Source organism: Setaria italica, chromosome IV (assembly GCF_000263155.2).
Source record: "Setaria italica strain Yugu1 chromosome IV, Setaria_italica_v2.0, whole genome shotgun sequence".
Taxonomy (NCBI): Eukaryota; Viridiplantae; Streptophyta; class Magnoliopsida; order Poales; family Poaceae; genus Setaria; species Setaria italica.
In genome coordinates, this window is record NC_028453.1 from 11,917,918 (window position 1) to 11,933,581 (window position 15,664).

General features: G+C 40.0%; 2 protein-coding genes across 2 annotated transcripts; both read left to right on the top strand.

The window, feature by feature from the left end:
* The first annotated feature begins 342 nt into the window (after positions 1-342).
* On the top strand, positions 343-1,547 carry LOC101770839 (myb-like protein H). Its single transcript, XM_004966832.1, has 2 exons — positions 343-767; positions 1,040-1,547. The coding sequence occupies exons 1-2, from the start codon at positions 343-345 to the stop codon at positions 1,545-1,547; spliced, it is 933 nt and encodes a 310-aa protein (XP_004966889.1).
* A 7,599-nt stretch (positions 1,548-9,146) lies between these two features.
* Positions 9,147-14,103, top strand: LOC101758511 (SUPPRESSOR OF GAMMA RESPONSE 1). The gene is made up of 6 exons (XM_004965140.3): positions 9,147-9,302; positions 11,032-11,173; positions 11,767-11,953; positions 12,380-12,858; positions 13,027-13,410; positions 13,495-14,103. Exons 1-6 carry the CDS (start codon positions 9,295-9,297, stop codon positions 13,549-13,551), a joined length of 1,257 nt encoding a protein of 418 aa, XP_004965197.1. The 5' UTR covers positions 9,147-9,294; the 3' UTR covers positions 13,552-14,103.
* Positions 14,104-15,664: the final 1,561 nt, after the last annotated feature.

The following is a 15,664-nucleotide window of genomic DNA, read 5'->3' on the forward strand; positions in this document are numbered from 1 at the left end:
TCCATGGGTGCATGTACGCCTCCCTTATAACACCTTATTTGAATGATTAAATAAACTAGGCGTGATATCTTGACATTATTCCAAAAGTATAGAAATTATAATTAATTCGCATTAGCATATGAATATATATTCGCATGAGTATATATCTTAGACTTTTTCATTAAAATTTCATTGTTTTTCTGGATATTCAATAATTGTTATGCAATTAATCAGAACTAGCATGGATAGATTTAGATTCGCTAGAGGGCCTATAAATACGTGGCCTTGTGCTTGCCATTCTCCCCATCCCAGCAATCACCATTCCTAGTTCATACTACAATTGTTGTGTAGTACCGAGCCCCCATGGATCCTAGGTTCAATGGAGAGTGGAGGGCATCTGAGATCCAAACAGTGAAATCTCTCATTGCCAGGCACAACACCAACAATAATCATGCCAACAACATGAACAAGAAGCACACTGACATTGTTGATGAGCTCCAAGCAATGTTCCCCTTGAAGGAAAAGCATCAGGTAACCAACTTATACGTTGAACTCATGGTGGAGATAATTCAAAGTGGCAACCAACATGTAGCAACAAGTAGCAACCTCATGAATGGCAACTTTGGAATGCCGATGGAGGATCCTGCCATGGGAAACATGGAAGAAGTGCTATGCAGTTCTCTTATGGAGGAGATGGGAGCCATGAGGAAGGGGGAAGAGGCACTGCAGAAGCAGCCCACTCTTCGGAAGCAACATGCCGCAAGGTTTTGGACTGAAGAGGAGCACAGGTTATTAATTTTCTTGTTATTCTTGAATCCTCTTACGACCATATGAGTTTTGACATTCTATTTATTTTTCACTATTTTCCACTATTTTCTAAATACTTGGCACATATTTTACGTGTATTGTTACTACACTTAATAAGCATGTGGTGTGGGGTATTGATTATGATGAGGCACTTATCAAGCACATGAGTTTTGGTATAATTGATTTTGAAAGTTTAGACACATGATATGAATTTGTATCTCACTAGTTCATCTTGATCCTTATCTCATTGTAGGCAATTCCTCTATGGTTTGCGTGCATACGGCCGTGGCAATTGGAAGATCATCTCCAGGCACTATGTTCCCAGCAAGACCCCGGTGCAGATCTCCAGCCATGCCCAGAAGTATTTTCAAAGGCTACAAAATCCCACCAAGAAGCAGCGCTACAGCATTAATGATGTCGGCCTCTACGAAGCTGAGCCTAGGGTGCAGAACAATGCTTCTGGCCAGGAGAGGCTCACCTTTGCAAGAGGTGCCTACAACCCAAATCACTATGGCTCTGGTGGCCAGCCTACTGCTATGAACAATCTTCCCAAAGTTAGGTTGCCACTTCCACACATCACTAGCCAAGCAAGCAGCAGCCAGGCTGCCACCTTGGCTACCGGTCATCAGCAACAGATGGAAGCTAATGGTTCTTTTGTAGCTCCGTCAGTGGAGGGGGATGGGAGCCACATGGCTTGGACTAGTGATCAGCAAGGAGAATTTCTTGATAATCAGTGGTTCATGGATCTACGCATGGACTAGGTTTAACATATGGTCTAGTACCATAAGATGCTTGGTGGCCTATTCGTTCATCCTATACTAGAGGTTTAAGTGTTCTAATGTGATATTTTCCTATAGGAGGGGGTGAATAATTTTATTGTAATGAATCATTGTGTACTCTTTTTATATGTGTGTCACTATTATATTGTGGTGTTATCCTTATGTTCCTCATTTTATACAAGGATTATATCTGTATCAGTATTACAAATAGCATATATACATTTGTGTTTAATTATGCGTTTCCATTACTAGATGTGTTTTTCAATTGTTGGCACTGGTGTTTTATTGTAGGACATGTTTCATAACTTTATAACTTTGACACTATAGGAAAAGAATATCAAAAGTATAAGATGATGATTAATGGGCATATATCTATGTTGTTAAGGAAAATGTTTGTGTAAGAGTCTACCACCAAGCAGACATATTCCTATGTCAAACATGATCCCGGTTTTTTCTTTGATGCAAGCAACTTGTTCAGCAGGATGTGCATGCAAATCAATATCCTCCAAATAGCCTTAATGTCATTCATTCATAGGACAACTATGGCATCATTTCTTTAGAATTACAAAAATAATGTCAACATTTCTTACTTCCATACCATCTTTTTTTTTTGATAAACTATCCTTGGTGAAACTAACTCCTTTTTGCGGGAACCAAAGAAAGATGTCAATTTTTAAGGGTACTTTGAGCTTCCACTTGTGGCAATGAGTACGAATAATATTCTAATACATAGTGTCATGTATATTGATTTAATAGATAATTATCTTCTCTTATGTAAATGCTTAATGAATATTCCTGGCATTCTGATAAAGTAATTTCGGCAACTAGGCTATGCCATTGTATCATCTTATCTTCCACCATAGCTCATCTAAATGAAAAATTAATAGGGATATGACTTACATCATCCACTACGATATCATGCTTCATGTGGACTATATGCATAAGGGAGCATATCGCTCCGCAGTGGATTATTGCTAGCCATTTGTCCTTCTGGAAAGCCTGATTTTAGTACAAGTATATAGACTTCAAAGTTTTGAGATGTTTAAATTTTAGAAATTTTTTAGAAAAACTTTCATCTAACAGAGCAATATTGAGAATCATAAATATTTCTTTTCTTTTGAAAAAAATAAGAGGACAATTGAGACAAGCAAGATGGGACATGTGGAATCTATCGGGATAGGTATGCACATATTGTATTTGGAGGTATACACATAATTTCCCCATAGAAGGGATCAGAGACATTTGCCATCAATGTGTGAGAAACATACATGCCAATGTTGGCATCACTTACAGACACCAATTTGATGCTATTTAAGTGGTGATTTGATATTGGTATTCACACTAGCCGCCACTTGTACATAAAATAAACCTATATTTACATGTGTGTCATAATCTAGATCATGTTGTGAATTTGTAGGAAAAGCGACATAAACAAGAGGTTTTTGTATGAACTACAATCCAGCATGAACAATGAACAATGTAGGAAAACTGTAAAAGAAAGATGGAAGCTTGTGCCACAAAAGGGATCCATGCCAATCGGCATGGGCCCACATCATGCCCAAAATCAATGAACTTCATGACCAAGTTAAAGGGGCAAAGCACATGAAGATTTGACAAGTTGATCTCATGAAAAGCCCAGGAAGGGTAGCTTAGAGTTCTACAAGAGAAGCAAAACTTGTTTGGGGGCATAATTTACTCATTTGGACTCCTATTTGGGTGGTGTCTAAATGGGTAGCTTGAAAAGATCTAAGACTTAGCGCTGAACTCAAGAAAAATTGGATCCAAGCCGATTATCATGGACTCCTTTTACACCCAGAACGTGTGGAAACTTCATCCCTAAGACTCAGTTGGCATTGAAGTAAGGCTAAGAAGGGGCCATACCAATCGGCATGGGGCCTTTGTTGGCGGCAGTTAGCGCGCTAGTTTGTGAACCGCAAGCACACGGATCATCGTAGCTTTTCCCTTAGAGCATTCGATCCAAGGTTTATCAATCCTTGGATCAACAGCGAACTGGCTAGAGTTTTGTATCTAATCTAACGGATCAATCCTAACATGAAGCGTTGATTGCACATAAAGGCAAACCTGTTGTAAAGATTAATGGCATAAAAAAGGGTAGATTACATCCACAGATATATATGAGATAACACCACCAAGGGCAACAAGAGCCTACCATCTTCTAGTTGCAGTTCTAGCCAATAAGCAAGCACATCATGCATCTCATCCAAAGGAATCTTTTAACTACTACCTCCGGTCAACCTCCCGAAAACCCCCACCTTACACGGAAGCAGACCCTGTCACGATACCCCATATCGGTGTAGGCAGTTTAAGGGCACGACCACAAGTGAACGTGTCTAGCTATCATGAAGGGTCAACATACTAGATATAATCACCATGATTACATAAAGCATGCTATGGAGTCTAACCTTGCATTAGACTAAGGAACAAGCATATTCATAATAGATAGAAAGCATAAAAGAAGGCATTGAGTCACTAACAGATCGGATGACATCAAGAACATTGCTCCCACAATATGTATTAGATCATCACCTCCGAGCACATATCATCGACAACCTACTACTACTCCTAAACTTTTCCATGGCTTCACGCAAGGCGGCTATGGAGGCTAGGGTTTGGCCTAAGCCATTTCCTAGACAACTCTGAAAACTTGCAGCGGCTCTAAGCTCCCTCTGGTGAATGCCCTAGGTTTCATTGAGTTCTGCTGGATGAATGCATGTGCTGATGGAGAACGAGGATATTTATAGTCCAAAGGTACCATAGGGCGAAGGGCACGTCGATTGGAGCTAGAAAAGGGCCAGCCCGATCGGCCTAGTCAATTTTATCATGTTGCTGACCTCAAATGCCCAAACTGTCTATACGAAACTTGTAGGTCTTTTCGAGCTATGTAGTTTAGACATAAAATTCGCCCCAATCAAAGTCCATATGAGGAAGATATGCTTTGTGCGATCTACTGCTTCTACGGACCTTCTGACCTTCCAATCTTGATGTTAATTTAGCATAACCACAAGATTGACTTGCCAAATCACCACATACTTCACCTCTAAGTCATCTGGAATGATGGTTCGTCCAATGTGGACACATTTGGAGGCCGAATTGGTCCAAGCTGATCGGCCTGTGGGCCTTGGGCCAATCAGCCCACCCTCTTTTGGTCTCCATTGGTACTCGTCTTTCTCATGTAGGCTCCTTGTGTTATCCAAAGTCTAGGTCCAAATCGAGCTTGTACAAAAGTCACCTGTTTATGTCGTATTTCCTGCCATTTTGCAATATAGTTCAAAATACAACACATATGCGAATGTGGGTTTATTTCACATGCCAAGTGGTGGGTTAGTATAAGAATTAATCCAAAAACACCACTTAAATACCAAAAAGGTGGCAATAACAAGTGACAACAACCTTCCTTCCTCGATTCAACTTCCTATATGCATAAGATCTCCTTGGGCTATAAATACCCCCTCCCTCGGCCATAACTCGCATCCATCCAGCAAAACTCGAACAAATAGAGGGACCAATACCATATCGAGCTGAGGGCCACTGTAAGTCTTCAAAGTTGTCTAATATATGGCTTAGGCCAAACCCTATCTGTCGTCACATCCCCATGCGATTGAGGCATGGTGTAGTTCATGAGCTAGTAGTGGATCATCGATGGTATGTACTTAGAGATGATGATCTAATACATCTATTATGTGAGCAAAGTTCTTCATGTCATTTGATCTATTGACTCAGTACCTCCTTTTATGCTTTATACTAACATGAATATGCTCCTAGTCTACGCATTAGACTATATATCTAGCATGCTTTATATAATTATGGTGATTAGATCTAGTATGTTGACCCTTCATGATAGCTAGACACGTTCACTTATAGTCTTACTCTTATCCTCTCGCGCGAAACCGTAGGATCGGGATCAGTACTTGTGAGTTAGACCGAAGGTAGTAGTTTAAAGATTCTTCTGGATGAGATGCATGATATTCTTGTTTGTTGGCTAGAACTACATCTAGAAGGCGTTTGTCTCGGTTACCCATTTGTTGTGTTATCTCTTACTTATATCTATGGATGTGATCAACCTATGTTCGTATGGTTCATCTTATATTAGTTTTATTATCTCTTCATGTTAGGATTAATATGTTAGACTAGATAGAAAGCACTAGCCAGTTTATTGTCAATCCACGGATTGATAAACCTTGCACAAATACTCTATCGATGAGCTTGCGGTACAACAATTGGTGTGCTTAAGTACCATCAAAATTCACCTATCATTGTTATCAAACATGACTCATAATCAGAATGTGGTAATGGGTTTTTGACATTTAATAGCCAAATTTAAATTTCACATGGAGGCAGAGTTTGGGATATATCTCAAGCAGAGTTGTATTGATGCGTATTATAAAATGTTTTGCTTCATATTGAAATATAATTAAGGTATCATAAAGATTTGAAGACAGATTAGAAAGACTGAAAAAAAACACATGTACCTCTAAGTTACAATGTGGAAAGTTAGGTCAGCCTATTACAGATAATAAGGAGTCCACTTCAACTCATTTACTTGTTAACTAAACTTGTTCTAACAACTTTGAGGATAATTAAATGAACAATTGTTGAATTGTGTCCTGAATGCCTTATGATTGAGTATAACTTTTAACATATTTTGAAGAAAAAAGTCCAAACTACGCTCTTCAAGTATAGCGAAAGTCCAGATAACATCCTAAACTAGTTCAGTTTATCCCCTAAACTATACTATTTTGTTCAACTGACCCTATAATGTAATTTGTAATTTTTATTTCTCCATGCACGAGTTGAATTTTGATTTGGGACTTTGCGGGGTGTAGTGGACATCATAACCTATATTAAAAAAATATTGTATGAATTTTTCATCATTAGTTTTTATATAATTTTATATTTTAAGGATAAATTTATTATTAAATATCCGATCCTATCAAAATAATGGTAAAAAATTTATGATATATTTTTTTAACATGTCTTATAATTTCTGTTATCATCTTCCAAAATTTGAACTTAAAACACCACTTGTGCATGGAGAAAAAAATACAAAGAGGTAAATTGAACTAAATGGCATAGTTTAGGGGTAAACTGAAGAAACAAACTAGTTTAGCAAGTTATCTATACTTTAGTTATAGTTGGGGGAGTAATTTGGAGGAATTGGAATTGGAATTGGAATGTATTGTATTTAAGGACAGAGGAACAAGTATATTAATAGTGACGACTGACGAGCCTATTCTTAAAACATGCTACATGGATTGGGATGTGCCAGTTTACTGTCGCTTATTGTGACACGATGAACGTATACGGCTATACGCGATATACGCGACGGAGCAAGAGAGTTTCCTTCCCCATTTCACGGTCGCTCGTTCTCGATGTTACTCACTGTTTGCCGCCGCTTATGTGGGGTACGTTGCAGGGCGGCGGATGGGCGGATGGCACTCCTGCCTGCACTGGCCTTGCGTCGGCCAGCAGATCGTCGGCGTGTACGGGCTCCTGCAGCAATAGTCGCATCGTCCGCTGCCACACGCCTTGTAGCAGACGGGCTGCGCCATCGCCGACGGCCGCTCGTTACCGCCGGGACTGCCAGCCGCGGCGGCGACCTCGCCTCGCTCCCCGGCAAGATCCGTAGGCACGCGACCACCTATCACGGAAAGAATTTTTGCGTCAAGACACCATCCGGGCAGAGAAAGATCGCTCTCTGTCGTCTTACGTGCATATAAAATAGACTAGCTGGTGGTACTTACATTGTGCGGAGATTGCTAGGCACCCGAGTAGGACGGCTGTCAGGATCGTCGCCGGCGCATTTCCATCCGAACGGCAGCCAGCGGCCTTCATTTTGGCTTGCTGCACGTCCAGCCTTTCTCGCTCGGTGCTTTCTTTCTACCGTTGGTACGGGCGTACGGCTGACACGATCACTGTGAGTTTGTGAGAAGAGATGCCTATCAGCCTATAGGTGTCTAGTATATGTAGACCATCAGACATCAGAGGCGTATGTGGATTATAAATGGGATAATGAAATATTTGCCAGCTAAATTCTCCTATGTAGAATAATACGGACCATTGAATTTTCTAAGATTTAACCTTGATCTGTGTACATGGCTGCATCTCCTCAAATAATGTAAAATTATTCTATGAGATTTGTGGGCTCCACAAAGATGAACACATATACTCCCTCCATCCCAAATTATAAGTCATTCCAAGAATTTTGGAGAGTCAAAGTATCTCAACTTTGACCAAATTTATATGATAATATAATAACATTTATGATGTCAACTAAGTATCGTTAGATTCTTCATCAATTATATTTTCATAGTATACCTATTTGATGTCATAAATCTTTATAATTTTCTCTATAATTTTGGTCAAACTTGAGATGCTTTGACTCTCCAAGATTCTTGGAATGACTTATAATTTGGAATGGAGGGAGTAGTAAGTAAAGAATCAATATATTTCCATGTAAAGCCAAATATTCCTCATTCCTCAGTTGGCAGGTGCATATGTGCTACAAACTGCTCCCTCCATTCTAAATTGTATGTCGTTTTGACTTTTCTAGGTTCATAGATATTATTATGCATTTAGACACACAATATATCTACGTGCATAATAAAAATTATGCACCTAGAAAAGCAAAAACGACCTACAATTTGGAACGGAGAGTAATATCCGAGCCATATGGACATTCCAATGCATATCTAAATCAGATATTCATTTAATGTTTGCCACCAAATATAATCCTTAACAAATACTTAAGTTATACTAAGACTAACTGTATGCACGATTTCTAGTCCTGGTAAAAAAGGTACAGACACAAATCTGCACATTCCATGTACATGTCTAGTGAAAAGCAACACAATATTGAAAATGGTAAAAATTCGTCAAAAAATATACAGTTTTTTAAAAAAAACAAAACTTGGCGTATCTATAATTCATATTATAGTATAGTTTCTCAAAAATTCTGAGGTCAAAACTTGTTCTAGTTTAATTTACACGAAATGACAAGTGTCCAACGCATACTAAATGACATTATTTTCTTAAGAATTATACTGCACAGATACACCAGAATTTACCTTTTTGTATGAACTAGACCAGTACATGATTTCACTTAAACTTTTGCATTAATTTATATCATAGTCCTAGGTATGGTTACGCCAAATTTAATTTCTAAGAACTTCTAAATATGCTTTTGGATGAATTTTTATCATCTCTAATATTTATGGTGTTTTCATCAGGAGATGCACCTTCCTCTGACTAAAAGTGGAAAAGCCCACTTCACTCCCTGATGAAAAGACCAGAGCACTCCGAGCCCGAGGCCGAAACCTCCGAGCCCAACACCCTCGCGCCCACCGTTTACGAAACCCGCCACACTCCCTCCCTCTCCGACCTAACCTAGTCAACAACCCACAGAGACAGTCAATCATCGCGAGACAATTCACCTAGGCCCACTTCATGACCTAAGCATAACCTTGAACGTCCATCTGCCATCCTACGGCATAAAATCCATCTGATGTCCACCTGTGACTCGGCGAGCGCGTGCACTTGACTCGTCCGGTCGGTGTCGTCTGGTCAACCCCGGTTCAAAAAAACAAAGAAAGAATTTTTCCCACATATTCTGACTGCTCACCACCCGGTTCTCGCCGCCGCCGCCGCCGCTTCCCCCGGCTCGCCGGAACCCTAGGACCCAGGCGCCGTCGCCGGACGCGCGGCTGCCGCCATGACCGGGTGCGCCCCCCTCCCCGATTCGACCATCCGTCCGCGTACCGCCGCGTTTCCCCGTACGAGGAATGTTGTCCGCCCATGTCGGAAAAGGGGGCGCCTTAGGGGATGCGTCCTTTTGGCATTTATGTTTGGGGGATTCACATTAGTTATTGCTAATCGCTAATCTTTCGCATTAAGATTTAATCCTGTGGCGATTTTGGGGAAGGCACGATTCGGATTGGGCGCAGTTGCTGCGCATAGTTGAAACCAAATGATTTTGTTCAGGATTGTGTGCCTTGGATTTTCGTTGGTTTTGATCGAAAGGAGATGTCTTTTCATCTGGGGCGATGTTAGGGAGGCCGGTCATGTCATGCATTTGTGGTGTTGGGGCTCGATTTAGCGGATAAATTGTGTTCTGCCCTCGAGTTCAGATGAAAGGCTGAATGTTTTGTGGATTATGCAGCGGCGAGTTGTTTTGCAGTTAGGGGAAGTTCTATAGAAAGGATGACATTTTCTGTATTTTGGTTTTAGTGATAAGTAGGTATACTGCAGTACATATGCACTGCCTGTTCTATTCTCATTTATAGTATGTCCACTTCTGTTTGTTGTCTTTCAGGGGAAAAAAAACACTTCTGTTTGTAGGAGTGCAGGTGTAACTCCAAAGGGGAGATCATGGCTATCTTAGTTCTTACTCATTGATATGGCTACTTTGTTTCAAGGGGAGATATGGCTACTAGCTTGATTATCTGGACTTTAGTTCAAACTTAGTTACTTACCCATTGATAGCTTGGTTATGGGCAACTGGGTGCATCTCCTTTTTGAGATAGAGTATACTCATTGTTCATTTTCTATTGTTTTTTGGCCCGGGTAATCTGTTGGATAAAAACATCCTGTTTACTTTCTGTATTGTTGTGATCGGTGTGTCATGTAAGCTGGACATGAACAACTGTTCTTGTTTGCTAAATATGACTTGCTTCATTGGTCAACAATATCATTTTAGATGGAGGTTTTGGAATTATGATTTAGCTACATAACCACCTTTTAAACTTATCTTTATGCAATGGTGGTCGATGGAGGTGAGTCTGATCTTGAATTTTTGAAAGTCAATGTTCCATCAATATTATGAAAAAAAAATGAGGAAGCACAAGTTAATTTTTATCATAGAAATCGAATCGTTGTCTGCTTGCCAAAATTTAGTAAGGTCCCGTTTGGGTTCCTTCATTTTGAAGGAATTGGAATCTATTTAATGGAGTAGGCTAATTTATGTTGGAATGTGGCATTCCACAACTTTCCAAAGTTTAGATATAAGCCTATCTTAAATTCATGGGGTGGGAGATGGAAATTGATTCTATAGATTATGGTTATTAGAATGGAATTCAATTCTTATAGCACGCTCTTGGACTCGCTTCTCTATAGTAGAAGTGCAGCATATAAGTATCTCTCCCATATCACCAACTATAATATACAACTATATTCCACATACAATTATATTAGCTTAATTAATTTGTGTCTAAATTATGATTATTAGGATGGAATTCAATTCCAATGATCCAAACGGGGCCTAAAAGAAATTCTACCTTTCTTCATTGCTTAGATACATTTAATGAAATTATCTGCTTCTACGTGACCTGGAATTTGGTCTTTTTTTATTGGCAAATGATAATTGATAAACACATTACAGTAATTCTGGTGATGTTATTTGCGATAGAGCAACCCTTCTTTATTCATTTTTCTTTCAATTTATTTTCTGCAGGACAACTTGGATAATTGATGGCCAAAGATTTGCCACCAAAATAAAAAATGCTTCTGGGCCTTCAGATCCCAGTAAACAGAAATGGATGAGTAACCCAAGTAAAGAGTGCCCGAAGTGCAGCCATGTCATTGATAACAGCGATGTAAGAGTTTTGCATTGCTATTATGCTGAAGTTGAATTGAACTAGCTATTATTTCTAGTACAGATGCGTTTTGCATTTCTCCGTAGCCATGTGCAGTTGCTTTTTCTAAACAAGTAGCTATAAAAAATTGATATATTAGCAACTGACAAAGAAATCATCATTTTGCATATTTTAAGGAGTTGAATCAACTTGTTTATAATGCTGGAATACATAATCAATTGCTATAATTTATATTTTTCAATTCAGCTGTCGTTCTTTTGGTGCAGATCATGACCAGCTGAAATGTTTTATGAACCTATTATTTCTGAAATGCTTTGACTTTTGTATAATGCATATAGTATAGGGCTTTAGTTTTGGGTACTTCACAACTACTCCCTACGTCCCAAATTACTATTCATTTTGACTTTTCTAGATACATAACTTTTGCTGTGTATCTAGACATAATACATATCTAGGTGCATATCAAAAGCTATATACCTAGAAAAGCTAAAACGAATAATAATTTGGGACGGAGGGAGTACAAATCTTAAATAAAAAATGGCTGTAAGGTGCTATTTAAGTGTGATCATCTGATTGTTGTGTTCTCACTGCAGGTTGTTCACCAGTGGCCCGGTTTGCCTAAAGGTGTAAAATTTGATCCGTCTGACCAGGAATTGCTTTGGCACTTGTTGGCAAAACATGGAAAATCTGGTATAAAACCTCATCCATTCATTGATGAATTTATTCCAACGGTTGAGGGAGAAGATGGCATCTGCTACACTCATCCACAGAAACTTCCAGGTATTTATTAGACTGTAATCTTATTTCTGAAGGATTATGGGAATTTTCAGGATTGGGCTTCTTAAGATGAGTAAGAAAATGACGTTTTTTATTTTCAGATAAGATCACTTGTAAAATTCTGCAAAGTACAGCTACTGTCGAATGCTTATCTTTGTTATTTGATGTCTTTATCCTTCAGGCTATTTTTTGTTAATGATTGTCTACAACCTGCATTTAGTCTAGGAAAACTCCTGGTGGGGCAATAGGCTTATTTATTTTACTTCCATTTTAGCTTTCCACCATGTCACTAAGCGACAATCTAGAACATGTACAACTGCTTGCATTGTCACTGGCCTTTTTTCAAACATATTCACTTTCTAGTTGGAACAGTTTTGGCTTTGATACTCCACTTGTTTCCAATCATCTTAGATTGACCATCCATTTCAGGTGTTAAGCAAAATGGAAGTGTATCACACTTCTTCCACAGAACATTTAGAGCCTATAACACTGGCACTAGGAAGCGTCGAAAGATAAACACCGATGATCTTGCAGATGTTCGTTGGCACAAGACAGGCAAGACAAAGCCAGTATTAGTTGAAGGAAAGCACCTCGGCTGTAAGAAAATAATGGTGCTTTATACGAGCACTACAAAGGGTGGGAAGGCTGAGAAAACCAATTGGGTGATGCACCAGTACCACCTAGGCACTGGGGAGGATGAGAAAGAGGGTGAATATGTTGTCTCTAAATTATTTTTTCAGCAGCAATTTAAACCTGGGGAGAAGAATGCTCAAGAGCTAACCACAGCGGATGGTTTAGAATCAATGGCTGCTGAAGCAGACATTCCTGATTTCACTACATTGCCCTCTGAAGAACTTGTTGGTACAATCCAAGAAATTGCTCAGAATCCAGACCATAATCCTTATCAGGTAACTTGAATATTCATGTTGTCTTTATTTATTTCTTCAGTTCATAGCACACATTTGTATGTGTTAGGTAAGCCGAACCAGCAGAGAGAGCATACACTACAAACTTGTTTTTGATCATTGGAAACAGAATTCAGTTAAGGTAGCACAAATTTTCTTCCTAATGTGCAGGTTAATGAAAACTGTGAAATAAACATTCAAGAGAATGCTGCTGAAGAGACTGTTGTCCTCCCACCCTCTGAGAAACCAGAGGGTGGAGATAACCCCCAATCACAAGATCCCAAGTTGTGGGAAGGTGAGTCCCAGTTTGAACTGTTAGACTCTCAGCAGCTGGCAGAAGGACTCGCTCTGTGCGATGAGTTCCTCCTGAGTCAGTCTCAGACCTCCTGTGGTGGCGGAGATGAACCCAGAGCGATAAAGCCTCGCTTGGCTGTTTATGCCCAACTGCCCACAGAGGACTTCAAGAAAGATTTGGAAGAGTGTCAGCGGTTGGAGCCCTCAGATACTGTGAATCTTGAGCTTGACAACACAACTGAGTTTCGACTGAGCCAAATTGTATGGTTTGGATGCCTTTGACTAATATCAGTTCAGTTGCCCATTTCTCCCCCTGTTTTTGCTGAACTTGTGCTCTGCCCGCAGGATTTTTCACAGGACAGCTTTACAACATGGGCTGGCGGCAAGATTATTGATGACTGACGCTGCTCCAACGCACTCGAGGTGCCATTTTGTACATGATGAAGAAACAGCCGATCCCTTTTCTGACACTGAACCGTGCACCAACGGTAGTCTCGACTTTGTGGTGACTGGTGAAGTACTTATTTTGTCAGAGAGACCTGAACGAAATCCGCTGACTCTTCGAGGGGAAGGAAAGCCGGTACCTTTTGCAATGTGTTCGTCTCATGCGTATGAATTGTACTCCCTCCGTTCCATGTAGGTGATTTTGGCTTTTCTAGGTTCATAGATATTATTATGCATCTAGACAAACACTATATCTAGATGCATAGTAAAAATTATGTAGCTAAAAAAGCCAAAACGATCTACAATTTGGAAATTTGGAACAGAGGGAGTACTAAAGAACTCATACCGCCGACTGCTGAGTACGGTTCAAAATAGCCTTGGTTGCATGAGCTTGTAAATTACAATTGTAATATCCTCATTTTATTTGACAGTCTCACCGTGAACCATTTTCTTGTAAAAGCCTGTTTGGAAGACTACTAATTCTACTAATTCTAGGATTTATTGAGATTTCGACCTCAGTCTCGACTTTCCAAACAAAACCTCCACGAAACCATAGACGAACCAACAAAGCGAGGCATTGTCTCAATGAAAAAATAAAACATCTTTTGTTTTGGTCGAAGTTATAAAGTTAGTGCGCGACCTGTCCCAGAACCTCCTGGCTGTCGGCGGGGTTTCTGCCTTGATGCTATGTGATCCATTTGAAGCCGCTGAACTGAGGGCCTGTTTGGATACACTCTCATAAACTTTAGGACACTCATAAAGTTTAGGAGCTAGAAATTGGTAGTTCTAAAATTTATGAGTGGGCTGTTTGGATGGAATCATAATCTTTAGGATGTTAGAGGGGAAATGACTTTTGTACCCCTAATTACTCCACCCCTGCCTTGTTTGTAGCGCCGTGGAGAGAGAAGGGGAGGGGCAATAGGAGTAAAGGATGGGTTGGGGACCACTTTTAGGAGAAAAATGACCTATTATGATGGTTTGGTCCTCCTAATGAAAACAGCACTCCTAAATATTATGAATGCACTTTTATGACATATGTTTGGATGCACAAGTCCTAAAAGTGGATTAAAAGTGAAGTCCTAAAGATTATGAGTGTGTATCCAAACAGACCCTGAGAAACCAAGCAGAGGAGAAAAGGGTTGCGGGTGCGGCATCCGGAGACCATTTAAGTCTCACATGTCCAGCACTCCAGCTAGAATTAGACATTACATTAGTATAGGGCCGCTGAACAATTCGTGTTTAGCATAGACAAGCAGCACAATGATTCAATGATAAGCGCTATTTGTATAGGGCCCTCAAATATAGATTTTCTCTGCACAATTGGATTTTTTTACTGATGGCAGGTGGCGGCAGCGGGACATGGCCCTCTTGGGTGTAGAACAGCCTGGCTGAGAAGCACTAATCTAATCTGCATTGGTTTTTAGTTTTGCTTCTTGATATGATTGTTTATTGATTGTGACAACTATGGTCCAGCTCATGTCACTCTGCATCTCTGAAGGATAAGACGACCTTGCATTAATGATCAGCAACTTGAGATGCATCCTTGAGTGAGCATTCCTCCTTTAATCCTCTCTTTATACTTTGTATCTAGTATGTAAGTACTCATTATGGCAGAGTAATTATATTTGGTTGTGAAGATACATCCAGCTCCTGTCCGCCATCTACATAGTTAAGCAAGAAACTAATAAAAATCCAAGCCTGTATCGAACAAAAAACAAGGAATTCAGATTAAAATTATAGCACATATGGGGACATGATCAAATCATATGACATGTGGTAAACATTCAAGTCATGATGAACGGAATTTATTATCTTCAAGTTTCTCATAATTTAGTTGTCTCTATGAGTTGTATCCAATTAAATTCGCAAAATTCGCATATGCTCATCACAAGCATTTGCATCCACACATATAAATGATATTGCAAAACAGAAAAAGGGAAAAAGCTCGCGTAGGCATCGCGTGGGCCGAAGCTCGGGGCGCCGGCTCAACGTCGCGCGGAGCGGAGGGGGACGGATCAGACAGGGAGGCTGCGGCCGAGAGCGCCTGGGTGCACGTGAGATGAGGAGGCAC

Bases quoted from the DNA above. Each gene is read 5' to 3' on its own strand.
- LOC101770839 (XM_004966832.1), top strand. From the start codon at position 343: ATGGATCCTAGGTTCAATGGAGAGTGGAGGGCATCTGAGATCCAAACA. The intron at 768-1,039 runs GTTATTAATTTT...ATCTCATTGTAG, and splicing joins TGGACTGAAGAGGAGCACAG to GCAATTCCTCTATGGTTTGC.
- LOC101758511 (XM_004965140.3), top strand. The intron at 12,859-13,026 runs GTAACTTGAATA...CCTAATGTGCAG, and splicing joins CAGACCATAATCCTTATCAG to GTTAATGAAAACTGTGAAAT. The intron at 13,411-13,494 runs GTATGGTTTGGA...CTCTGCCCGCAG, and splicing joins AGTTTCGACTGAGCCAAATT to GATTTTTCACAGGACAGCTT.